Below are 27021 nucleotides of genomic sequence, written 5' to 3' on the forward strand. Positions count from 1 at the left end.
ACATAAATTGATTAAAAGATAACAATCTTAAATTTTACTCAAGAATATATTTATATTAAATTTGCACCAACATATAAATATAAATACAATTTCTATATCACTTCGATATCAAAACTTGTCAATAGACATAACTTCACCTAAATCATCCCTACACTAAACTTGTAATCACAACTGACCTTTTACTAATTTCAACTTAGAAATTTTAATATACCATCTCCATTTCATTTCACCTTATTTTTTATTTTTAAAACTTCTCGCTGAAATTACTGGGGCTGGCTTCGCTGCTAGTTAATTTTATTTTTTTATTTATGGCAAGAGAATAGGAGGTGTAAAAAGAGAACAAATCAGATCTGGCAAAGAATGCCACTAAGGAAGGACGCCATCAATCATTGCGTGAATCTCACTTAAAAGGAAGGACAATATGAAAACTAGATAGCAATCCCTGAAGCTACCATCCTTTGCATGATACGCTGGAGGTGAAATGTCCAATCACGAGGCCAAATTGGATTAATGGGAACATCGATTGGCGTGACAGGCAAATTTGAAATGCGCGTGTCCAATCCCACTTTCATTCATCATGATTCTTTCACTTTTCTTCATGAAAACTCACGTAAGGAAAATGGAACTTGAGTTCATCCATTGTTTATCACAGAACGAATTTTGGAGCTGCGGTTTGGAGTAATGTTGGCAATGAAGAATGATGGGTGTGCATGCAGAACATGCTGTGTTGTCTGTGTAGCTCGTCACCCTCCTTTGCTTTTCAATTCGAATGGGTTATCTTTCTTTAAGGTTATGACCAGCGACTTCACTTCTTTCTTGGTAAGTCAATGCACACAAATTCTGTTTTCCGGTATTGAAAAAAATAACCAAGCTAGTGGTGAATTTAATTATATGTTGCAGGAAATCCCATGGAAGTTTGCAGGTGGAATGCCAGATGGGCTCTGTCAAGATGCCCTTCTTATTGGATTAAATGGCTGCTTGTGGCCAACAAAACTGTGTATTCACAATGGCCTTGCAAATTTCAGAAATAGGTGGGAAAATTTTGTTTCTGATAACTGTCTGAATGATGGAGATATTGTTGTTTTCAGACATGTCACTCGCAATGATTTTATCGTGCAAATTTTTAGAGCGAATAGCTATGAAAAACAGTGTGCTAAAGAGGAAATTCTTTCCGAGGTTTGCAATCATGGGGAGAAATCATGCGCTTGTATCGAAATTATTCATATTGAGGAGAGCAGTGAAGACGATATGATTATAGCTGCCGGAGAGGAACAAGACACAGAACTAGAGCTGGCATGCAATCCAGCGGTAGAAAATTTGGCGGAACCTGGTATACTAAGACAATTTAACAGAAAATTCATGTATGACTAAATACATTTTTTTCTCATATATACTGAAATTTTTCCTTGCTGGTTCAGATCTTGCACTTGAAATGGGACCCGGAGTTTCTCGGTTACGGCCCTCTTGCACAGAAAAGAAAAGTAAGCTGAAGGTCCAGAAAGCACAAAATACCTCTTGCGTAGGAAGAAAAAATAAGCTTAAGAATGTTCAGGAGACACAAAATGCTCTTACTCGAACCAAAAATAAAAGTAGCTCCAAAATATTTGCTGCAGAAGTTTTGAAACTAATCAAAACAAAGAATCCAAAGTTTGTGAAGCTTATGACTGAAAGTTCAGTTACGGGTGGATATAGATTTGTAAGATTCACTCTTTCCTTATCCCTGATTTTTAATTAGGAAAAAGTGTCCAGAGCAAATTTGCAGCTTATATACATTATTGTGATTTCATAATGTCTTCTAATACGTTTTACAAATGGTAAAGAAGAACCCATGCTCCTTGATTCGAGATAGCACTCTGCCATGCGATTTTGTCAAGCCTAGCTGAATAAGAGCACCGTCATCTTGGTCTAAGAAAATATATGTGTGAAGGCCTGAAAGAAACAAAATAAATTGAATAGCTTTTATAATACCATGATTCTGAATTTTAGTTCTTGAGCATTGTTTATCTAGTACTCAGGTTGTCACAAATATCAGTTCTCTTCTTCTTAGCATTTTGCTATGTGTTTCCCTATATCACAAATCTAGTAAACATGAGTGATTGACAACCTTTTTGTTATCTGCTCATCCAATGATATTATAATAACTTCATCCACAAGTAGTTTTTCAAGGAAGCATTGCCTTAAAATTAGAAAAGTCCGTCGTTAATCTATATTTCTGACCTCCGGCTACTTTTGATCGATGACTTTCCTCTTTGTCTAGAAATTTCAATATGCTTCCTGTCAAAATGAAGTAAGTCTTGAGATCTATCCCTGTTCAACCTATGCGGAAGACGGAGCAATTATGTGAATAGGACATGTTTATATTTCTTCAATAAGATATGTGCGTACAGCCAATCTGTGTGCAATTTGACTCTGTCCGAGATCTAGAATGGACGGCACTTTTGCAATGCTGGCTTAGCTACTTTGTCAAAACTCCTTGAACTCTTCTCCAGACTTTGTAGAATACTTATATGTTAGCCTCAGAATTCTTCTTCTATTTTGTACAAATTTGCATAGCATTTTATCTCATAAATATACATTTTTTACAAAATTCAATTAGCTTGACATTTCATATGCTTCAGTATATTGTATCCAAATCGAACTCCATCATCTGAAATATCCCAATATAAGGGTATACTGGAGCCCTTCTATATGGCTTTTAGGATGACTGCAATGAAATGAACATTATGTAGACACTTTTAAAAGAAAGGCGCAGCTATATTTGTGGGTTGTTTGAATAAATAGATCAACAACAAACTTTTATTAGCCTGATCTTCTTGCTCTGCAATTTTGTTTCGTGTCTGATATAGATCACTGTAATTTTAGCTCTCCCTGAATCTGCAAACAGTTTTTTGCAGAATTCTGAATTGAATATTGGATTCCATTTTGAGATCTTCTTTGATAATTCATTCAGCTCAAAAGTTTCTTTTACTAGTGTTTCAATATGTCCAGTTAATCATCTGCTGTTTGGACTAGGATGTATCCCACCGACTTTAGCCTATAGGCTGCTGATTTTCCATATCTAGGGTGATTAATAGCTGCCAATGACCTTTGGCAGTCTCGTTATCAAATTTATTTAAATGACAATTTGTTCTGATTCAGGAATGTTGTAGAGAACTATGCCAGCTCTGCATGTTTCCATTCGTGAAAGTGACATCAAATACAGGCTGCATATTCTCTATGTTTATGTTATTGTGCTTCTTGTGACTCTTTGTAAGGGACAGCAGTACATATCGATTTCAACAAATGTTGTGTTCTAGTTCATATATTTGGCGAAAGTATTATATAGGAATTTTTGGATTCTAGAGTACATCCTATGCGTGCACATGTCATGACATTGCAATCAATGTGTCATCATTTTGTATCAGTGATTGTTTCCTATTTTTTATTGAAAACTTTTATCATGGATTGCTTCTCTCAAAATCTGATCTTACAGAATCCTAATAGCTCTAAGATGTGCCCTCTTTAAAATGCCTTCATATTGTTCTTGCATTACATATAGTTGAAAACTATATTTATTAACCTAGTCCAGCCATTATCCTTCTTGAAGTTTATTTACACTTGGGTAGAGATGATATTAAAAACTCTGATTATCAGTTGCACAATATTAAACATTGTTAGTTATTGTTAGAAGACAATTATCACTGATTAGATAGAAGTTATTTAATTCAGTTTTTAGATAATTTAGTATTAATAAACATGTTTAATTCATGATCAATAAAAAAAACTGGCGTGTTTGTGCACTTTGATGTGTATTTATTTTCTGCAGACTATGGTCCGATTTGTTTGGTTTGTAAATTCATCAGTCTGCAATTTGAACTTGCTCTTAATCAAGCAACTTTTTTACAATGTTCATTATGGGGGCGAATGTAAGATAATTTAACATTGCTAATTGTTGTTAGAAGATAGTTATCATCGATTAGGCAGTAGTTATTTAATTCAGCTTTTAGATCATCTTGTATAAATAAGTGTTTTTTATTCATGATTAATATAAGAAGTTTATGGTCTGTCCATTTCATGAGGGTTGATGATCTGCAGATCATCATTAGATTTGTATAAGTTTTGCACCTTCATCAGTCTGCAATATGAACTCTCTTTCTGCATTTGCAAGGCATGTTTATCTGTTGCAAAATCTATGTCACGAGTTAATTAAGCTTCCTGGTTTCACACAATTGCTTTTTCTTGCTACAACAAAAGCAATATTATGTCCCTGCTAGTAAGCATCAAGGTTTATTACAAACAAAGATGTCCTTCAGGATTGGCTATTGTAATATTGACACATTCAATAACTGCCTTGTATTTAGTGGAAACTGGTCTTGAGCTATTCAGACCTTTCAATCTGTTTTCCGTAGAATGGTTATAGGATCTCCAACCTGGGTGAATTTCTTAACTATCTTTATCCAGTCAATCTGATGAATCTCCTTAGTTTTGGTTGCTCAACAATTGCATTGTATCATTTGTTGATCAAGTCCTGGTTCTAGATATTACTTGGCCAATACAATGCACCTGATCTTGGTAAGGTATAACTTTTTCTTCCACAAAAAGGTCCACACAAATCTTTTCATTTTTCATCTTTCTCTTCCTTGAATTGGATTATACAAGGAAATTATCTAATCATACAAAAAAAAAATCTGTAAATCTCAGTATACATTTATCTTCAGATTCATGAAGACTACAACAGCATTTGTAATCCAGATAACGTTTCCATGCCCGTAAGTTCTCACTAACAGAAAAATAAAAAAAGATGACTGGAAATGCATTCAATTAATTTCTGTACAGATAGGAGCATCAGTACAGTACAAAAATCCAGTACGTGGGTATGGGGGGAATATTTTTTCCTTGGGTATGTGGGTTTGGGTAAATGTGTGTGCATCCATATGTCGATCTATACATGTAATTATACAATATATATACACACACACAGATATATATATATATATATATATATATATACAAAAAAAATAAAAGAAATATATAGTTGTAAAACTAAATACATTTCATAGTATGACAACACTTCATCATTGATCAATGCCAAATGCCAAAGATAATTATAAATGCCAATTGATGGCTCAAAATCTCAATATCGTGTCATATGCCATATAATATAAATCATATATGTCTAGGGTCACAAATCAAATGAAAGTCATTACAAGTACAAAATCGACAATAAAAAATAATAATAATTTTCTATCTTCATCAATCATCATAAGGATCTAGATCAAGGTCATCGTCCATTTCTGGAAGTTTAACATCATATGAACCCAAGACAATACCACTCACACTAGATACATCATGTGTAGGCACCTCATCATCATCACCCATAGTGACTCTAGCAAGGTCTTCAAAAGTTGCATCCAAATTGGCACACTCAAGGGTTACATCCCAATGCTTCATTGACCCGTCCTCATAGTGGTGCTCCTTATGTAATAGACGACACAAATAGGAATGAACATAAACCAAGTCCTCTACTTTATTTTTGCAACCAACCCCTTACAATTAATTGAGTGGATAAAGAAGTATGTACTCCAATGCCATCAACAGATAGAAGAAATTGCAACCTAAATGTAAAAATAAAATATGCAAAATAAATTAAGGAATGATGTACTAAATTATATAGTAGAAATTGGTAAAAGGAAAAATGCTTACTTATGATTAATCTTGATTTCAAGAGGATGGAGGAACAAATAAGCTTGACTATGGAGGTACCACCATGTACGAGCATCCATTTTAGATTGGTCATCAAACCATAAGGACTATGATGTACTCCTAATATGAACATGCCAAGTTCTAATTTGAGAAGAGTCTTGCAAATGCCTTTTTGTACCCAAGATCAACTTTAGAATCTCTATATAGTCCCTAGCAAACAAATTACTGAAAATCTATAGTACTTTGGAGATAGTGCATATGCAAGGAGGTGCCATGGCATGGTCATCTTGTTCCAACAATGAAGAATGATTGATTCTACCATTTTGAAAAATGTTGCTTTGAGGCCATTCTCATTTTTCACTATTGTGAAATTTATTTTCTCTATCATTGTGTCCATGTCATCATAGACTTCTCCCAAACATGGTGCATCTATATCAAAAAACTTGAGCACACCCAAGCTAGGTTTGATGAAATTCAATACATTTCACACAAAACTACATATTGCCATCCACAATCAATGATATAACCTTATAGGCTTTCTTAGAATTTGATTATTACTAAACATCAGTGGTTGTTAATAACTATAGCACCCAATGCTCCTTACACATTCAAAAGTTGTATCATAACAATTGTATGTGATGCAGATTAGGTTTTAGCAACCTAAGAACATGTTCATAACATATTAAAAATATGTAAATAACATGTTAACAAAATTATATACGTATTGGACATGAAATAAATAAAACCAAACCAATTAATTAAATTTTCCTTTAACAATTCCAACCTCGACAATGTCTTGTGACATATGGTAGTTTGTCACAAATATCTAGATCTCCTCACCTTCCTGGTATATTTCTTTCACCCACCCTAGTTGATTTTCAGTTTCTTGCACCATCAAGTTAAGGGAGTATACAGTGAATGGTGTTGGGAAAAAGTGCTCATAGCTTTGCTCAACCGAAGTTGTTTATCTAAATCAAATATCTTGTCTATGGGGGGGTAGGGCCCACACCTTTATAACTATCATCTATGTACCGCCCACGATACTTTTGATACCAAGTGGCTTTTTCTCCTTCCACTGTTGGTGCCCCGATTGGGTTAGGAATCATTCTCCATCATTCCTTTGATTGTTTTTTATTTGGTGCTCTTTCTCCATTCCTCTCACACTTGTCAATTATTTCATTCAAGTAGCTATTCCTTGTGCAGATAAATAGGTACTTTGTTTTCACTATAATCCTTAGGGCACCATATTCTCCCAAGTTGGTTTCTTCTATATCTTTCATTGCCTTGCTGCTTTGTTCTACCCAAGTTTCTTCATCAATATCATAGGCTATGAATGCTTCTCTTATGCCTTTATAAGGTACCCTCATTCTTCATTAGCCATTAATCCTTATCTACAATGTAGGCGCTCCAAACAATGCATTTGTAAGGTGCTTATGAATTCTTGGAACTATTACCCCTTCTACCTTTTCCTTGACCATTTGTTCCTATGGGTCCATAAGAGGTTTATTCCAATTCGTGTTTGGTTTGAAGGGTTCTTCTGTGATAATTAGGTCCTCTTCTATCTCTTTATCTTGTCTTAGTGTCTATCCTCCTTGGGTGGCGTACCCTAACATATTGATTCCCTTGGTATGTCGCTCATTATACACTTTCAAATTAGATCCATTTACAGGTTTTTTGATTAGTTTGTCGTTGAGGGTGGACAATTTTATTGCTCCATTACTACCAATCTCTCTTACATTGAATGGTCCCAACCACCTCACTTTAAACTTTCTTGGTTTGATTTTGTTATGACCGTTATATCTCAGAACAACGACCCTAGCTGGAAATTCATTTTCTTGAGATGTTTACGTGCCATTTATTCCTCTAGTGTTGTGCCACTTCCTTAGCCCACTGTGTCATCATTCGCCTTTCTTCCAATTTGATGAGATTGTCTAGTCTTTCCTTCAAGCTGTCTTCTTCCTCCCATCTATTTTCTACTGCCACCCTAAGGTTTGGTATGATGAATTTTGCTAGTACCACTGCTTCTTGGCCATATATCATTTGGAAAGGCACGCTTCCAGTTGTTACCTTGTATGAAGTTTGGTAAGCCCATAGAACTACCGCTAGCCTTTCCTCCTAGTCACCATCCTCCACCCCACAAGTCTTGTATAATTGGAAAGCAAAAATGCTGATGGCACAACTTAGAACTAGTTCACACCGGCTGTGATGTGAAACTAGTAGATGGCAAGTTCCAAAGGAAGAGTGGGCAGACAGAATGTGTTTATTTTGTAATATGGGAGCAGTAGAGACAGAGCAACACTTTGTCAAGGATTGCTTGGCATACAGTGATATCAAATCTGGTTATACAGAGATATTGCAGAACAAGGACTTCCACTAATTATTCGAGGAAGACCAAGTGAAGAGAACAATGGCTCTGATTATCAAACTTCAGAGAAGGAGAAACAAGTTAACCAAAACTTTGCAACTAGATTAGTTCCACTCCTACCTTGGGGGGTGATCGCGTGGGTCCCATAGGCTACTTTAGCCTCGTGGACGTCATTAAAATCTATTATATCATATCATATTGATACCAAAATTTTATTTGTGAATTTTGCCTGTTCATTCGCACATGGGTAGTACAAATTGAACAAGTTGTGGAAGATGTGAAATTCTTGAGTCATATTCCATATCACTTGGTTTAGAAAGTGTACACCTCTTTCACTTGTAATGAAGATTGGCATCCCAAATCTTGTGACAATTTGATCATATAGGAATTTGGCCGTACTGACTGTCATTTTGTTTGGGAGAGCCCTTGCCTCTACTCATTTTGTAATGTATTTTGTGGCAACCACAATATACCAACAATATCTGGATGCACTCGTTCTTAGTGGTCCTACATAGTCTAGTCCCCATCTCTCGAATAGTTCTGTGGCTGGAAGGAAACAATGGCATGAAATCCCTTTTCATTGGCTTTCTTGTTCGTTGACATGTGTCACATCCAGCCACCCATTCCTTGGCGTTTGGCCCCATGTGACCTCCCAATCCATCGTGAGATTCTTGTAGCACACTTGGGATTTCTTCTTCCATCACACATCTTCGTAGTACCTAATTGGGCCCCATCTTATAAAGTAGGCCCTTTATAAGCTGAAATGTTTTACTCTTCAAAGCTACCTTCCTCCTTTCGTTGGTTGTCATATCCAGGGATAGGATGTCATGGATAGGTACCTCCCAACTTGGTCGTACTAGCTTGGAAGCATTGCAATCCAAAAGAGATGCATGTTTGGAAAGTCTTCATTTACTCCTCCTAGCCATTCCCCTGATTTTATTTTGGATAGATAGTCTACCATGACATGGCTTTTGCCTAGTTGTACCACAATTTTGAATGTAAATTCTTGAAGTAGGAGAAGCCATCTACTTACCCTTCCTTGAATTATTGGTTTGTTGATGAGATAGAGGAGTGTTTGGTGATCTACAATGAAAGTGAATGGTGTGGCAAGGAGGTACTACAGAATTTTTGTACTAAGTACACCATGCCCAATGCCTTCCTTTCATTCATGCTATAGTTCTTTTCTACCTTTGACAGCAGCCTGTTGGCAAGTAAACCGGGTGGTCCAGCCCTTCCACTCCTGCCTGGACCAATGTTGCCTCGATGGAAAAGTTGGATGCATCCACATGTACATGGAATTCTTTGGTTCAATTGGGATAGACTAGTATTAGTGCTCCTACCAACCTCACCTTGAGTTCCTTTAATGCATCATTTGTTAGGATTAACCTTAGATAGAAATGATAGTTACATGCAAATATAACCAATATTAGAAATAAATAGATTACATAGAAGAGAACACAAGACACCAAGATTTAATGTGGGTCACCCAATCTCCACCAACAACAAGTCCAATATTATTATTATCTAGTAATTACAATCCACAATCCTTTATAGCTCAATACCGCCGCAAGAAGCTACAATATCACTATTACATTATGAAATCCCTAACCCTAAGCCTTTTATACAAGCTTTTTACCACTTATAAAATTAGGGCTTAGAATAAGTCGTCTAATAGAAAAAATAGCAGTTAACGCCTTTTACCATATAAGGTCATTTTTGGTGCGGCGTTGCCCTAGGACCCCGTCTTGGGGGCGCTGCCCCTAAACCCTTGTAGAAATAATATGGGGAGAAAACTATGCCGAATAAACCTCTGAGTTTGATTAGGCTCCACATCACAACAATCTCCCACTTGGAGACTAATCAAACTCCACAACAATAACCTTCCACTTAGAGATTGATCATAGCACTGCTAAACTTGTAGCTCCCACTAGAATATCAACCACCCTGGACACTGTTGTTCTTTTATTCTGTTCAGTGTAAAAGACCAACCGAAGTTGAAGAGGAATACAACTTCTCCCTTGTTACTACCTTGGTAAACATATCTGCTAGATTATCATTTGTATGTATCTTCTCCAGCTTTAACTGTCCATCATCCAAAACTGACTAAATGAAATGGTACTGCAACTGTATGTGTTTTGTCTTTGAATGCAGAGCTGAATTCTTTGCAAGATGAATCGTACTCTGGCTATTTGTGAACAAATAATTATCCCTCTATCCATGTCCCAACTCTTCCATGAAGAACTAAAGCTATATCATATCCTTGGCTACCTCTGTAGTAGCAATGTACTCTGCCTCTGTAGTGGATAAAGCATTAACCTTCTGTAACCTAGAAACCCATCTTACTTCTGCTCCACCAACAATAAATACATAACCTGTAGTACTTTTTCTGGTATCAATATCCTCCACCAAATTTGAGTCAACATAGCCCTGTAAATTAGTAGTAGAGCCCCCAAAATGTAAACACTTAATGGATGTTCCTCTCAAATATCTAAGAATCCATTTAATTGCATTCCAATGCTCAATTTTTGGATGACTCATATACTCGCTAACGACTCCCACTACATGTGCAATATTTGGCTTCATACATACCATAACATACATCAAGCTTCCTACAACTAAAGCATAAGGTACCTTAGACATCTTATCCTCCTCTTCTTGTGTTTTGGGACACATCTCCTTAGTCAACTTCAAATGACCAGGTAAAGGTGTGTTGACAACTTTAGCATTCTCCATAGAGAAATGTTGCAACACCTTTCCAATATAATCAGCCTGAGATAATGTCAATTTCTTGTTCTTCCTATCTTTGCAAATCTTCATACCAAAAATTTGTTATAATGCCCCCAAATCCTTCATAGCAAATGAATGTGTTAACTATTCCTTTAACCCCTTAATGTGATCCATGTTAGACCCAGTTACAAGCATATCATCAATATATAAACATGAAATAATATAGTTGTCATCATCTAACCTCTTAAAGTAAACACAATGATCTGAATGACACCTACTATATCCATACTCATACATAAAACTATCAAATTTTAGATACCATTGCCGAGGTGCTTGCTTCAAGCCATATAAAATTTTCTTCAATCTGTACACTAAGTTCTCCTTCCATTTGACCTCAAATCCCTATGGCTATGCCATAAATATCTCTTCATCCAAATCACCATGACGAAAGGTTGTTTTAACATCAAGCTACTCCAAATGCAAATCTTTAGTAGCCACAATACTTAAAATAGTGCGAATAGAAGTCATTTTAACAACATGAAAAAATATCTCATCAAAATCAATGCCCTTTTTATGTGCAAATCTTTTTACCACTAGCCTAGCTTTTAAATAGTTTCTTACCTCTATCCTCTTCTTTCAACCTATAAAACCATTTATTCTGTAATGCCCCTTTACCTACAGACAACTTGCATAAATCTCATCTTTTATTTTTCATAAAAGAGTCAATTTCTTCTTTCATTGTAGACTCCCACTGAATCTTTGTATCCACCTGCACAACTTCATCATAATATTTAGGTTCACCAGCATCAATAAGTAAAATTGAATAAAAAGGAGAAAATCTTTTTGGAGGTCTACTTAGCCTTGTTGACTATCTAACATTCACTAGAGTGTGTGGTATTTGTTGTTACGGTTGTTGCAAATCATGAGGAATTGCTGGAACATCATCTTTTGGAGTATCATCCATCGCTACATAATCATCTTCTTTCTTCTCATGCTGCTGCAATAGATCTTTGTACAACACTTTCTCATTGAATATGGCATCCCTGCTTCTTATAATTTTACGATTTTCAAAATCTCAAAGCTTATAACCAAATTCATTAATGCCATATCCAAAAAATACACATTTTTTTAACTTAGCTAGCTTGGTTCTATTTTTAGAATCTATATCAGCAAATGCTTCACAACCGAAGGTTTTGGGAAAAGAATAACTTACCTTCTTACTAGTTCATACTTCCTCTAGAATACCACAACCCAAAGGAGTAGAAGGACCTCTATTAATCAAATACACAACAATATTAACAGCCTTTGCCCACATGTTTAAGGGCAACCCTACATGCAACCTCATGATCCTTGCACGCTCCATTATAGTCCTGTTCATGCATTCAGCCACTCCATTTTCTTGTGGAGTCCTTGGAATAGTTTTCTGTCTATGAATACCATTAGTGTTGCAATAATCTTTAAATTCGTGATTGCAATACTCACCACCATTATTAAATCTGAGACATTTTAATTTCTTACCAGTCTCATTTTCAACCAAGCATTTCCATTTCTTAAAAGTTTGAAATACAACAGAATTCTATTTAAGGAAACAAACCCATACTTTTCTAGTTGCATCATCAATAAATGTAACATAATAATGAGAGCCACCAAGGGAAGATACCTGAACTGGTCCCCATACATCTGTATGCACAAGCTCTAATCTCTCACTTTTCTTTTTCCTTCCTAGTCTTCACAAAACTCTAAGCTCTAAGCTTTGAAACGATCAAAGTAGAAGGAACAATATGACCTGTACAAAGATATAAGGTGCCTACTTTCACACCTTTTGCTACTATAAGGGAACTTTTGGAAACCTTCCAATCTTTATCATTAAAAGTAGCTACACAACCCTCATCACCAAGTTGCCCTGCTGAAATTAAATTTCTACTCAGCCTTGGAACATGTCTTACCTCATGTAGTAGCCAATGATTCCCATTCTGCAACTTAATCTTAACTTTTCCCTTTCTAACAATCTAATACGGTTCATTATCCCCCGAATAAACAAGTCCAAAATCCCCTTGGACATAATTAATAAAATAAGCTCTATGGGATGTAGCATGAAATGAAGCACCAAAATCTAAAACTCGTGAATCATCAACACTTTCTAAAGAAAGAAGCAAAGCATCATCTTTGGATTTGTTACTTACCATGTTTGCCTCCTTGTTCCCTTTTGGTTTATCTTCTTCATTGTTCTTTCGAGTCCAACAATCTTTCTTCTTATGCCCTAGTTTCCCACAGTACCAACAATCTCTTGATCCTCTAGATTGAGACCTCTTCCCCTTTGACTTCCCTCTTGATTTCCCATAATATCTAGAATTATTTTCTCTTTTAGTTGTTCTACCTCTGCTTTGTGTATTCAAAGCACTTCTTGATGCAGATCCACCTAAGGTTTTCTTACGAGTTTCCTCACTCAGAATAACACCAATCACACCATCAAATTGTAGGGTATTAGATCCAAAAACAGAATTACTCACAGCCATTACCAAACCATTCCAACTTTCAGGGAAAGAACACAAAATCAAGAGAGCCCTAATTTTTTCATCAAAATTAATACCCACAGAAGATAACTGACTAGTAACAGTATTAAACTTATTTAAATGATTTGCAACGGATCCACCTTCTATCATCTTCATATTAAATAACACTTCATGAGAAATACCTTGTTTGAAGTGGAGGGCTTTTCATATAGTTTCGCTAGAGTTTGCATCAACTCATTCGTTGTCTTTGCTTTTGTAATGTTAAATGTCATTGATGGTGACAAGCATAATCGAATGCTTCCAAGTGCCTTTCTGTCTAAAATCTCCAAGTCCTCATCTGTCATAGTTCCTCGTTTCTTAGATTTTCCTTCCAACGGCTTCCATAAATCCTTCTAATAAAGATAGTCCTCCATTTGCGTCTTCCATAATTGAAATTTCTGCCCATTAAACTTGTCAACCTTTAGCTTACCCTCATCTACCATAGCTCCCACTCAACCATGAGACCTTCTTGTAGAGGATCACAAAAAAGAAAGCAATGATGGTTTTGGCTATAAAAAAAGACGACAATCTGAGCTAAAAAAAAAGGACGACCGTCTCACTCTGATACCACTTGTTAGGATTAACCTCAGACAGAAATAACAGTTACATGCAAATATTACCAATATCAGAAAATAATAGATCGCACAGAAGAGAACACAAGACACCAGGATTTAACGTGGTTCACCCAATCTCTAGGCTACTTCCACCAATAGTAAGTCCAATATTATTATTATCCAGTGATTACAATCCGCAATCTCTTATAGCTCAATACCACCGCAAGAAGCTACAATATCACCATTACATTATGAAATTCCTAACCCTAAACTTTTTTATACAAGCTTTTTACTGGTTACAAAATTAGGGCTAGAATAAGTCGTCCAATAGAAAAATAGCAATCGATGCCTTTACAATATAAGGTCATTTTTGGTGTGGCACTGCCCCTTGACCTCGTCTTGGGGGCATTGCCTCCTAACCCCCATAGAAATAATATGGGGAGAAAATTGTGCCATATAAACCTTTGAGTTTGATTAGGCTCCACATCACAACATCATTATGCTATGTTCCCCATGTGAACGGTTCCCCCTAAGCTTTTCTAGTGACAATGAAATTTCAGCGAATGCTTTGATGAATCTTTTCTAATAGCCCACATGGCCTAGGAATGATTTTACTCCTGTTACATCTTGAGTATTCTCCATTTCCACAATGACTTTGATTTTGTTTGGATCCAACTTTAGTCCCTCTTTACATATAATATGCCCGAATAGTTTTCCCTGGGGTACTATGAATCAACTTTTTTTGGGATTTAGAGCCAGTTGTGCCCTCCTGCACCGCTCCATGCATTCTCATAATATTATTAGATGAGTTTCTTTCCCACTAAATACCAACCAATCATGTAGAAATGCCCTAAAATTGCTTGTTGCCATTCTATCAAATATGTGAAGTATAATTCTTTGAAGTGTTGTAGGAGCATTACATAATCAAAACAACATTCTATTATATGCATATAGTCCACCTATTACAAAAGTAGTTTTCAATTTTTTATTCATCTTCTATGATGATCTTTTTGTAGCCAGAGAACTTGTCCATGAATGAGTACATCTCGTGTCCAGCTACTTCCTCCAATATTGTGTCCATGAAGGGTATAGGAAAGAGATCTTTTATTGTCACAACATTCAAGCACCGAAAATCCATGCATATACTGATCTGATTTTTTTATTTTTTTTCAATGGGATGACTATTGAGGATACCCATTCGCTAGTTTGTACCTTAAAAATAATCCTAACTTCTAGCATTTTTTCAATCTCTCTCTATAGTTTGGCCACGTAATTCTTGTTCATACAATATGGCTGCTTCCATACTGGTTAGGCATCTGGTATTAGTGGTATCTTATCACCCAGTAATGGCAGAACTCCTTTGAGATCTATGTATGTCCATGCTAAAAAATATATACTCTAGGAATATTTTAAGTGCTGCTCCTTTAAGGGTTGGGTCCCAATCATCTCCCACTATTATACGTTTTGGTTCCTTTTGATCTCCTAAGTTAAGTTTCACTGCTTTTGGTTCCTTGTACCTTATCTTCTCCTCTTCATTGAACTGGTATGCAGGTGTGTCATCTACCAATACCATTCCTGCCTTGTACTCCTTATATTCCTTAGGGTATGTGTCCTCTTCCTCTCTTTTCGCAATTTCAAGCATATTACAGCTTGGTTCAAACACTGCAAATTCCTCCATTTTCCAACAAAACGGTACACTAAGGGAATTTGTCTCATCCTCTGAACAATTCCCAAGTCTTAGGATACATTCCTCATCTGGTTCTGTTTCTCCCTTCCCATCTCACTCCTTGCCTTCCGATTCTGAGTCCTATGCCAACTCCTAACTTACTACATGGGTTTGTAAGTCAATTGTGTATTTCCTCCCTTCACTTTCAATGGACAATGTGTTTCACTTCCAATTATGGTTGTCTTTGGCTAGCACCAGCCATTCCCTTTCTATTAAGGTGTCATAGCCCTTCTCCTCCATCCACTATGGTGTTTGTCAACTTGAGACCTATGATTTCAATTTCTATCATGGCAGGTGTTCTTCCCATTCCCATGACAAATAACATTGGTTCTAGAATCATTTTTCCCTCTAATGCTTGATCCTTTTTGTTGTCACCTTCCTTCAAATTACTCTCTCCATGTTTGATGTTATCTTCTCCTATTTTGGAGATTACTACTCTTAGTTATAGTAAGGTTTCCAGCAAGTCGTCCACCCTTACTGGTACAATAGCTTGCAACATCTATCTTATTATGTTGGTTTTAGACACAGATCGAATGAAAATCTTTACCTTCTCATGGTGTTGTTCTTCCTCCAGTGCCATCCATGTCTCCTTCAGTCGCTCCTTCTCTATTTGAGGATTAGGATAGGAAGCTTTTTTCACCTATAGGCAACTACCATTACTTGTTCTTTTCTTTTTGTGACTTCCAACATGTTCACTACCTTCCTTTTAGGACAATCCACATCTTTGTGGTTTCTTGGTCCACACCACCTACATAGGTTGCTACCTCCACCATTTTGGTAGTTTTGTGTGAAGTGTCCCCATTCATTACACCTTTGGCACTAGACCATGTTAGGTTGGGGTTGTTGTTGCACCAAAAGACTGATCTATCAATGCCCGAAACAACCACTCAACTTATAATACATAGGAGGCAGTTAAGCCCTTTCCACAAATTCCAAGGGGAGCACTGAACAAATTTTCAACAATCTCCCCCTTAGCGTTACCCGAGGGTTTGAGAATTTGAACTTGTGACCAAGCTCTGATACCACTTGTTAGGGTGGGGTTGCCATTGCACCAAAAGACCGATCTATCAATGCTCGATACAACCACTCAACTTATAGTACACAGGAGGTGATTAAGCCCTTTTCACGAATCTCAAGGGGAGCGTTGAACAAATTTCCAACAAATCATTGGGTGGAATTTTTCATCATATTGGATGCAACTGCGCAATGTGTTAATGTTACTGTTTCTTACTCATCTTGTGTTCCGGTATCCCCTTGGGGAGGCATTGAAATTTGTGTTCCTTTGGGGTGTTGTAGGGGGTGTAGAATGTTCTCCCGAGAGGAGTACTTGTTCTCTTTGCTCCTTCAAGTTGTACGGGCATTCTTTGAGGGAATGTTAGCTGCCTGACAGATGTTGCAAACAAATTCTTTGGGATATTAGCCTTTGTGTGCCCTTCACCCTGACATTTTGTACACCAAACCTCCTTGCCCCCGTCAACTTCTTTCTCTCCCTTCATTTCCTTCATCATCCACATCATGTCTTTGTAGAGGGCTTGGCTGATTTTTGATTCTCCTCACTTTCTTCCTCACTACTGCCATCGCTATTTTTTTTCTTACTCCTCAACATTTTATCTTTGCTCTCAATATCCATAGCTCTATTGCAGGACTTTTTATTGGTGGATGGAGGTAGTGCCTTCATTTTATTTTAGATCGAGGGACTCAATCCCTCAATAAACCACCTTTTTTTAGTTCGTTAGCTAGTTTATTCTCCAGCTTCCCTATTAGTTCCTTCAATCTCTTGTGGTACACCGAAAAAACTTTCATTTTTTACCTGGTGAGTGTTATCATCATCCCATAACAATTTGAATTCTCCCTCAAAACCTTTTTGTAGATTGTTCCATGTGGCCTTTTCTGTATTAGCCAGATCTATGTACTAGTCAACTGCAACTCCCCGCAGGGTAGCAGGAAAGGCTTTCAACCAATGATCTTCACCATCTTGCCCTCCCACCTCCCAAATGGTAACACATGTCTTACAATGATTTATGGGGTCGTCCGATCCTTCGCCTTTAAACTTAGGAAGTTTTTGTTTATCCAATGTGTTCGACATTTTCTTTTATTGGTTTCTTGTAGATTTTCTCCTTCTCGACTTTCTAGGATCCTTCTCTCATTCTTTTCCTCCTCCTCCAGGAGTTTGCAGAACTTCCTTACTCCCATGCTCGTCTCCTCCTCCACCTTGGTGGAAGTGGGATTCCCACCTTCCAGGGATTTATGGTTTGGTGTACCCAATGATTGGTGCCTCTGAGATAGCTATTCTTTATGTCCCCTTATTGTACTCTCCAGTAAGTCGGGTACTTCTTCTAGATTTTGTTCCTCATCCTCGCTAAGAGTATGCTTTGGTCCTCATTCTTGTTGGGCAAGGTCGTGCAATCTCCACCTCCTCTCTATTTGTTGATGTGCCTACAATGCTTGCCTTACGTCTTCCTCAATAATTACCAATGGAGTTTCCTTTCTGCATCATCTTTCCTTTCTACGTCGTCTATCTTTATTGGGAATGAGGGGCATTAAATGTGGAGGTAGTGGTTGCTTTTGCAGTCTTTTGTTGTTCCTCCAATGGGATTTCATTCTACGATTGCTAGTATCTATGGACTCCTCTTTGTGGTTCCTCTGATGGATGCATTGCAATGTCTATTGCCTTCTTTGTTCTCTCAAATTCGCTTCCCTTTGCTCTTCCACTGCTACCGGCCTTTGTGCGAGTAGTTTTGGGAGGCTTCCTAGAAGATCATACGCAACTTGGCTCACCGTGAGTTTGGCACATCCCATACTAGTGGGAAGAGCCCTCTACTTTGCCTTCTGCCAGACGTACTTGTCAATCACTACGTCCCACACCTATACGAGGTCTTGTTTCGATCCTTTTTGGTCACTTCATCTTCTTCACTGTCGCTATCAGTTATTATTATTTGTTGGTCGAAGGGCCGACCCATTATATGTCCATCTTCCTTCTACCTATTGTACCTTGGGTTCTACTTAGGCAACGACATCAAAAATGTTTATGCCAATATGGTAGAGAGTGTTGCCAACAACATAGGAATATAGAATTTACAATACTATCATCACATGTATCTTAATAATTGAGATAAAACACAAAATGGTAAAATATATCTTTTATTGAGTGTACCAAACAGAAGTACATACCCGTACTAGTGATTGTCCAAAATTACCATATCCTTCTATTCCATGTTCATACTACGTATAGTGCTCGGGTTGGCTACTAATACCAACCGTCGTGACCTTTAGGTACAAACTTCTCGTAATGACTACTTAATTACTTTAATACGAGATTACCTAGTGCAAAAGAACCTACAACCCTACAATTGTTTTATCATCTGTAATGATTTGAACCACATTTTAATGTCCTACCATCTTTATGGACTCAGTGAGGAATTTAGAAATGAGCACAACATCTTTATTTTCCCCTCACAATCAACCACCCTAAAAGATATTACCCCTTTGGGGGACACAATATTAACATTTATTAATGGATGCTTTTTGCTATCTTTCAATTGGAAACAATAGAAAATATTGATTCAACCCATGGATCTCAAATTGATTTTGATGTCTTTACAAAATCATTCTCTATTCCCAATAAGATGATGTCTATGCGCTATGGAGTTTTGGGGACAAGGAAGTTTTAGGGGATAGGGATGTGTTTCTAGTATAGGTATGGTAAGAACTTGGCCTTTAATTTGTTCACCATCCAATCCCATGATTTTATTTTATTCTTGCCTCTTCTTTGTCTACTGGTCTGCAAATGTTCCGACCATAAAGATGCATATTCTTTCAACTTTGTGAAAGCATACTTCACCTTCTTAGCATCATCGATGCTCTCATAGTCAAAGTATTTCTCCATCTTTGTGATCCAATCAAGCAATTCATCTGATTCCAACTTTCTATCATAATTAAGTGGATTGAAATGTGATCTAGAATTAACCCTAGTCAAGTTTCTCAAAAATTCATCTCTTTGGTCAAGTTCTAGTTGTTCTTCACTTTTTATAGCTGCTTCTTTACTCTTTATTCTTCTTCATAACTTACATCTTCTATATGCTGACCTCTTCTCTGGGACATTTCCAAAGCTTCTAACCAAGCTACAATTTGTCTCAACATGTCCAATATTGTTGGAATTTCATCTCTCCTTCCTCCACCTGTAGCATGTCCTCTGCAAGCCATCTCAGACTATTCCTCTTCAATTGTAGGTTAGATCCTCACTCTACGACCCCACAAAAAATTGATTTAGGACTTCATGAGCTCTAGAATGAAGATCTCACCACCACAAGGAACACAACCTCTCTTTAATACCAAATGGTGCAGCCAAGAATAAAAGGGACCTTCAAGAAGTTAGTCCAATCCTTGTAGCATGAGTCAGACAACAAAAGCAATACCAAGAATTGAGAGATATGCAAGATCAGCCTTCCAATTATGATATAATCAGGTACAATGGATCTGCAACATGCAATCTTACATTTCAGGCATACATGCTTGCTTTCATAAACCTTTAAGAGGTTATCTTGTATACTATCCATCACTAACTGCCACAAAATTCTTCAAGTATCGAAGAACTACTCTAAGGATCAATTTTGATAGCTTATAAAACCTTCTCAAGCATCAAGTTGATCAGGAGAAAAGATTACATTCTCCAAAAATAGGAAAATGTATTACATTACAGGTCAGGGTCTACATCATAAGAATAGGGAAATTTTTTATATGTAGATATGCATATCATAAAATTGATAAACCATTCACCATAGACATTTTAGAATCTCAATACAATGAATACATAGCAAATTAAAAAAGTTAAAATATTTTCATTGTAAAAGTATGACATACATTAGCAAAAATGCCCAAAGGCATAAAGAGAATTTCCATTAAAATACTAAAAAGTGATCAATAACATAGAAGTTCCAACTCCACAATCAAATGTCCATAACAATTATATAAATAATTTATTTATAAATAAAGAATTGAAGAAGAAATATACAACGTTGCTCCTCTTTCTTTTTCTTCTTGCCAAAATTGGTTGAAATGAAGAAGACTTCACCTTTTTAGTTTCTAGCCTCCATTTGATAATTATTAATTGACACTTCTACGCACATGGGGCCAGTCCAACAATTAAAAAGTAAAAGACAAATCACTTTTTCAAACCTAGAGGATGTTTTTCATGGTTGGGAAAAAGGGGATGACATTAGGCTCTGGGCACAATCAAAGGATGACTACACTGTACCCATCACCTAAGGCCATCTCCAAGTTTCCTAATCTCCCAAATCCATTTTGGAAACATCCCTATCCCTACATCCCCATTTTATACCTGAGACAGGAGTAGGGGTTTCAGGGTAGGGGATGCATCCCTGTAAAACATTGGGTGGTGCACACCTTTTCATACCCAAGATATGTGAAATTGAGAGGTGCACTATTGATTGCTAATACCATTTCCTAGGAATATGGTGATCTCACCAAGTTGAAAGGAAGATTATTTGGCATAGATGCAATATGCAATTTTTTCTTCTGCAATATTCCTTGCTTTCATTTTAAATGCCTTGTCTAATAGACCTCTTTTGTGGGGAAGGATGGGAATGTTTACGTCACCTTGCTAGAGAGTATTTACAAGTAGGGATGTTGGGAGGTCATTACAAAATCTATAGGTAGTAATATTTTTTCTCCTCGCACAAGGATGAGCTCTTAGTCTTTCTCTTTTAACCACATTATCAGTGTTTTCTTGTTCTCTAAGCTATACCACTATTTGTTCAGTAAACAACCCCATCTTATTTGGCTCTTGATACATTCTAATCCCTTTCCTAGAAGGGCCAAAGAAGTGAAGTTTCACGGGATAATACAATCTCCTAAAATTTACTTTACACTTGTTACAATTCCAAAGACATCCCCCACCTCATCAAAGTTGTTCAATTATTGTGGTATGTCTCCTTAAAAGAAATCCTTTACCCATTTAAAATCTTTGGTTTGCACCCACAGCCATGAACTTGAACTAGTTGCCATTCTTGCAATCTAATTTTGCTATTATAGGAAATTACACAATTTTAAATTAGAAAAATAAACAATTGCAAGCATATAGATTCAAAACAAAGACTAAAAAAACCATAATAAACAAGTAGCTAGAATTGATTCTTTTTACTTTAAGAAATCTGAAAATTCAAAGAACTTGAATTTTTTGTTAAAAGACTAGAGAATAGGGTTAAATGTTTATCTTAGATGGTTAAATCTCCTTTTTGCAAGCTATCTAGAACTCCTCGATTGACCCCTTTGGAAAAAACCAGTTGCCCTTCAAAATGCCAAACTGAGAGAAGAGAGAGTAGAGAGAAAATAGAAGAGTTAAAGTGTTTTTCTCTAGGGTGAAAAGAATTGATATGGATTGTTTTAGGGTTTTCTAATAAAAATGGTTTAAAAATCTGTTTTTGAAGTTTTGGGTGTTGGAATCACCATTGTCATTATGCCAAAAGCTCAAGCTATCAATGAATGTCACAACATCCAAAGACAAGGATCCATGAGAGGCACTTAAGCACATGTCACAAATCCATTGGTCTATGATGAACATTACCTTCACCTAGAGGGGACAGAGGCACCAACCTCCCAATAATACCCCCCTCAGCACAACCCTAGGGATTTGAACCCGTAACCTAGCGCTCTAATACCACTTGCTGGAATCACTTTTTTTGTTACACCAAAAGCTCAACCTATCATGGAATGTCATAACAACCAAAGATAAGGATCCATGGGGGGCAGTTAAGCACATGTCACAAATCCATTGGTCTATGTTGAATGGTACCTTCACCTAGAGGGGACAGGGGCACCAACCTCCCAACATTGGGGACTTTTCTTTTCATGGCCCATGGGTACCCTATGGATACACCCCAGATATGCTTTGGGCATGCCTCAGGCACTCCAAGTGCACTATAGGTATGTGGGCATGGACCCATAGTGTGCACCTTGGGTGCAATTGAGAAATACCAATTTAGGAGCACACATCCCAAGACCGTACTCTACAATGTAAATTAATTTCAAACAGCCATGGACATAGAAAATAGCTAAAACAATAGAAATTTGTAGTATGTATTTTCCATCGATCTTCTAAGAAAGGAAACAAGACTAAGCACAAAGATCCATTCCATGAGCAAAGTCCTCTTCTAGTGCTCCCACACTCTCCCCCCTCAAAAAGGAGCATTATTATTATACCTTAAATAAGAAAACCTAAAATCAACGGCTCTTCCCCACCACATTGCAAAATTATAGAAGTAAAAAAGTGTCAATAAAGAAAAGCCCAATATAGAAAACATAAGAATATATGGTTTGCAAAAGCCACCAACATTTCCGTAAAGAAGTTGCCAACATTTCATTGGGTTGAAGTCATCTGTTGCATTGTTTTATCCATCTTTCAATAGTTTTTAACATCCTAGTTCAGAAGGATCAGACACTGTTTCCTTCAACATGAGAGTGAAAAACTTTCAGTAGATCTGTCATCAAGGCTTTCACTAGGAATCCCTTGACACAATTTTGGGTCATTACATAAGTTTCCAATCTCAGTCTTCTTATGGGGAGGAATCCAGCATTTTATTCCATCATTCAGTTGGATCAATACAATTATACAAAGCCTCTAAAGTAGAATGCTCAGAAAAATCACTAATAGACCTAAAATATTTTCCTTCAATTTAATCACCCTTCACACAACTGTTGTTATATTGAGTTAAGTCACTTTTCGCTAAATTTATGATAACATCCAAGGCAGATTTTGCATGCAATTCACTATTCCTTTCAATTACATTACAATCAATTGAAATGTCATCTTCTAACTTTTCGGGTTCACCAATAACTGTAAGTTGAATCTTGTTGCAGCTCTGCCTCATATTTCAGTTGAATTTCACTTTTATAATCATGTCTCTTTTTCTTTGAAATATTTTCAACTCCCTTCTTGGCTGATCTAGAACTTTACTTTTCACTTCAAGCTCAATTTTAGCTTTTATTAAAAGAGATAAAGCTACCACTTCAGCTACTTCTTCCTCTTCCCATGGTTTTAAGATGGTTTTCCTTCATGCTGAATCTCACATTTTTTCTTCATATTGCCAAGGCCTACCCAACAATAAATGACATGGATCCATCAGTACGACATCAGAGCACTTCAACCTCATATGGATCAGTTTTGAGAGCAACAAGACAAAACTTATCCGCAAGCGCACTATGACTCTTCTTTAACCAAAAAATCTTGCAGGAATTGATTCTTGGAATGTGCTCATCAAATTATCAGTACATCCACCATTTATGATCACCTTATATACCACATCCTTACATTTGCATTACATTTGGAAGACTTCAAGACACTTTTTCTTTTCCAACTAATTTTAGGAGTTTTCTTGTCTCAAGATATTAAGTTTCTTCCCAGCATTAGGTTCTCTCTTGATTCAGCCTCAACTTTTGCTGACCAAGGTTTTTATTCTTCTTGGGCTACCATAACCCTTTCAGGGTTTTGAGGGAAATCTATAGCGTTATGGCCCTCATCACAAATAAAACACTTCAAGGGCTTTTGCTCTCTAGACAGTGGCTTTCGTGCCCTCTACCTCTAAAACTTCCCCTTAATCAAAATCAACCTTCACATTCTTACTTTCTTCAAGCTCTTCACTCATGGTAGGTTCTAAGGAACCTCTTTCCCTTTGCTTGGATAGCTTTAATACTTTACCCATTATTTAGTTTTTCTGGTTTAGTCTTTCCTTGGTCTTCAAGGCATATTCATATGTCTCATCTACAATATGAACTTTAACCAATGCCAGCTCCTCTTGACGTTGACATTTGAGTCCATTCCATACTGGGCAGCCACTTGCGCTTCACTTTACCTGTTTGAATTTGAAATCTCATAAACTGTCAGCATAAGTTTCCACTAATTGATTTATTGTAAAATTTGAAATTATTTAAACAAGTTATCTTGATGATCTGAGGGAAAAAACTGAGTTTTCAGATGTTTCAGTATCTGAAGCCAAAGTCAAATGTTGTCTTTTCCCTTTCTTCTTGAACTCTGCACATTTTCCCACCATAGGGCTGCATGCAATTTCCACTTAGAAGCAGCACATTTTATTCTTTTGGATCATTGTTGTCCATGTCTTCCATCTCTAAGTACTTTTCCAACTCTTGGACCCAATTTAAAAATGCATTTGAGTTTAGCTCATCTTTTAAAGTCGGAAATATCAACCTTTATCTTATTATTCTATTATGTCAATGCCTCGAGAAACCTCTCCATAGGATTTGATATCCTAGCACCTTTCACTGAGCTCTCTGGTTCCTCTTCAGACTCATCCACTTTTTATCTCTCCTCAAGGCTGTCTACTCTTCGAATCAATTCACCAATGTTCCTTCGAGGGCATGCATTCCTCTTGCCCTTCTCTCAATTGACATGGCCTCCCCTCTAGGCCATCACAGATTGTTTTGATACTAAAACAGATGCAGATAATATCTTTGCACCTGCTAGTTCTCAGTCATAAAAACGTAAAAAAGATAACTGGACATGCATTTGATTAATTTCAAACAACCATGGACACAGAATATAGTTAAAACAAAAGTAATCCGTGACATGTATTTTCCACAAACAAAACACAGAGAATTGTTCAATAAACAAAATCCTCTTATACTGATCCCCACACTTGCGGCCTCCCCCCCACCAGCATTTTAGCAGCAGATATTGAGATAGATGTTGGTGAACCTAGCTCCCTTCCTCTACCCCATTCATTGGACATATTAAACCCCCACTCCAAAACCCTTTATTCCTCCCCCGCCTCGCCTCCCCCGAATGGTAGGCAATCAGCCCTCCAAAATAGAAAACATAACGAAGATAGAAGAATAAATGCTGTCCATAAGTCGCCAGCATTTCATTGGAATCGTGTCATCTGTTGCAATAATTTGTTAGCCCAAATTTTGCTGCCATAAAAGATCACTGTGGACAGTTTGCTCCAAAAGAAAACTTATGTAGCAATAAACATAGATTGCATCTATATCTTTGAAAATACTCTCCCACTCTTCATTTCATCAAAGAGCTTATATGTTTAAAGACAACATGGTTATTCTTTATGGCCAACACATTCAGCTGTTTTTATTCTTTATGTTGTCTCACGTTGTGATCCTTCTTTAAAGATGAAGTTTCCAATTATATTGGCCATATTTGGCCATCAAATAATTATTCTAGAATTTTCAAATACTTTGGCCTTCAGATTGATGAAAATCATGAAAGGATTTGTTAACCTGAATCTTTTGATAGAGAATATATTATGTTTATACTTGAAATGCCACTGTTGGTTGTATTAGCTCAGTTGAATTGTGCATGCAATACACTTTTTTAATACTAATTTTACATCTTAGAAGTGATCTACATTCAATTCAGGGTTTCTCTGCTGCTACTCTGATAGTTTTCTTGCCAGCTTTCTAAGTGTTGACATTGTATGGCTATGGTTACACTGCAGAGCTTCCCAAGAAATTTTGCTAGAGAGTGGTTACAGAATCAAAATGATATGGTACTGAATAGCCCCAAACTTTCTAATTCGTGGGTGGCAAAGATATGCTCCTATTCTCGCTTTTTTGGGATGAGATCAGGATGGCAAGATTTTGTTTTGGCGCATAATATGGAGAAAAATGATGCCTGTCTTTTCGAGTTGGTAGACAAGAAGCATATCATTTTCAAGGTATATGTGGTTAGGTGGGAGGACTTTCTAAGGAACAAGGTGCTCACAACATGAATTGGACACGCGGAGTCACATAGATTGTGTTTTTGTCACTATATTTTGTATTAATAGTTTCTACTAGGGTGAGGGATGTTTTCCATGTGAAATTATTATCTATCTAACTTTCAGTTTATGTAATGTTGTGGTCTATTAGGTGTTGTTAGAAGCCACTTTAGGTAAATAGTTAGTAGTAGCTTTGATTAATTGCCTGGTTAGTTGGATTTGGTTGTGAATTCTATTACATAAATATAAAAGGTTGACCAATGAATTGCATTAAGAATTTCCTCCAAATGTATCTCTGCTCTCTTGTGTATGAGCAGAGCTGAATTTCTTGTGGGTACTTCAAGACTGTTGATTCCTATTTCAATAGAATAAACTTTTCTTATTGGGGTAGATAGATGCAATGTTAAATTTTAAGGAATTATGAGAGGATATTATTAGTATGGGGTATGAAGAACCTGAATAAAAGGATAATAAAGCTTTATTTCTAATTCAGGGTGCACTATGTCAATCTGTTTTTCATAGAATATGTGGTTTAGTACATTCAAAATAGACACAGAAATTTCTTATAAAAGCATATCAAGGTGCTCATATAGCTAAGTTGCAGACACTAAGGAAAAATTTGAAAATGTTTAAATGAGTCCAAATGAATCAGTTAATGAACTTCTCACATAAG

At 36.7% G+C, this 27021-nt stretch overlaps 1 protein-coding gene across 3 annotated transcripts; it reads left to right on the plus strand.

Moving 5' to 3' along the window:
- Positions 1 to 336: 336 nt before the first annotated feature.
- On the plus strand, positions 337 to 26738 carry LOC149539425 (B3 domain-containing protein Os01g0905400-like). Of its 3 annotated transcripts, XM_089799210.1 has the most exons (5): positions 542 to 819; positions 901 to 1031; positions 1128 to 1330; positions 1419 to 1696; positions 26088 to 26738. In XM_089799210.1, the coding sequence occupies exons 1-5, from the start codon at positions 682 to 684 to the stop codon at positions 26358 to 26360; spliced, it is 1023 nt and encodes a 340-aa protein (XP_089655336.1). In that variant the 5' UTR covers positions 542 to 681; the 3' UTR covers positions 26361 to 26738. The 3 variants fall into 3 exon arrangements, with proteins under 3 accessions (XP_089655337.1, XP_089655336.1, XP_089655335.1); XM_089799211.1 differs by having other exon boundaries at positions 337 to 819; positions 901 to 1330; positions 1419 to 1481; XM_089799209.1 differs by having other exon boundaries at positions 543 to 819; positions 901 to 1330.
- Positions 26739 to 27021: the final 283 nt, after the last annotated feature.

This window comes from Cupressus sempervirens, chromosome 9 (genome assembly GCF_028749045.1).
Source record: "Cupressus sempervirens isolate cs-2001-9-10 chromosome 9, ASM2874904v1, whole genome shotgun sequence".
Taxonomy (NCBI): Eukaryota; Viridiplantae; Streptophyta; class Pinopsida; order Cupressales; family Cupressaceae; genus Cupressus; species Cupressus sempervirens.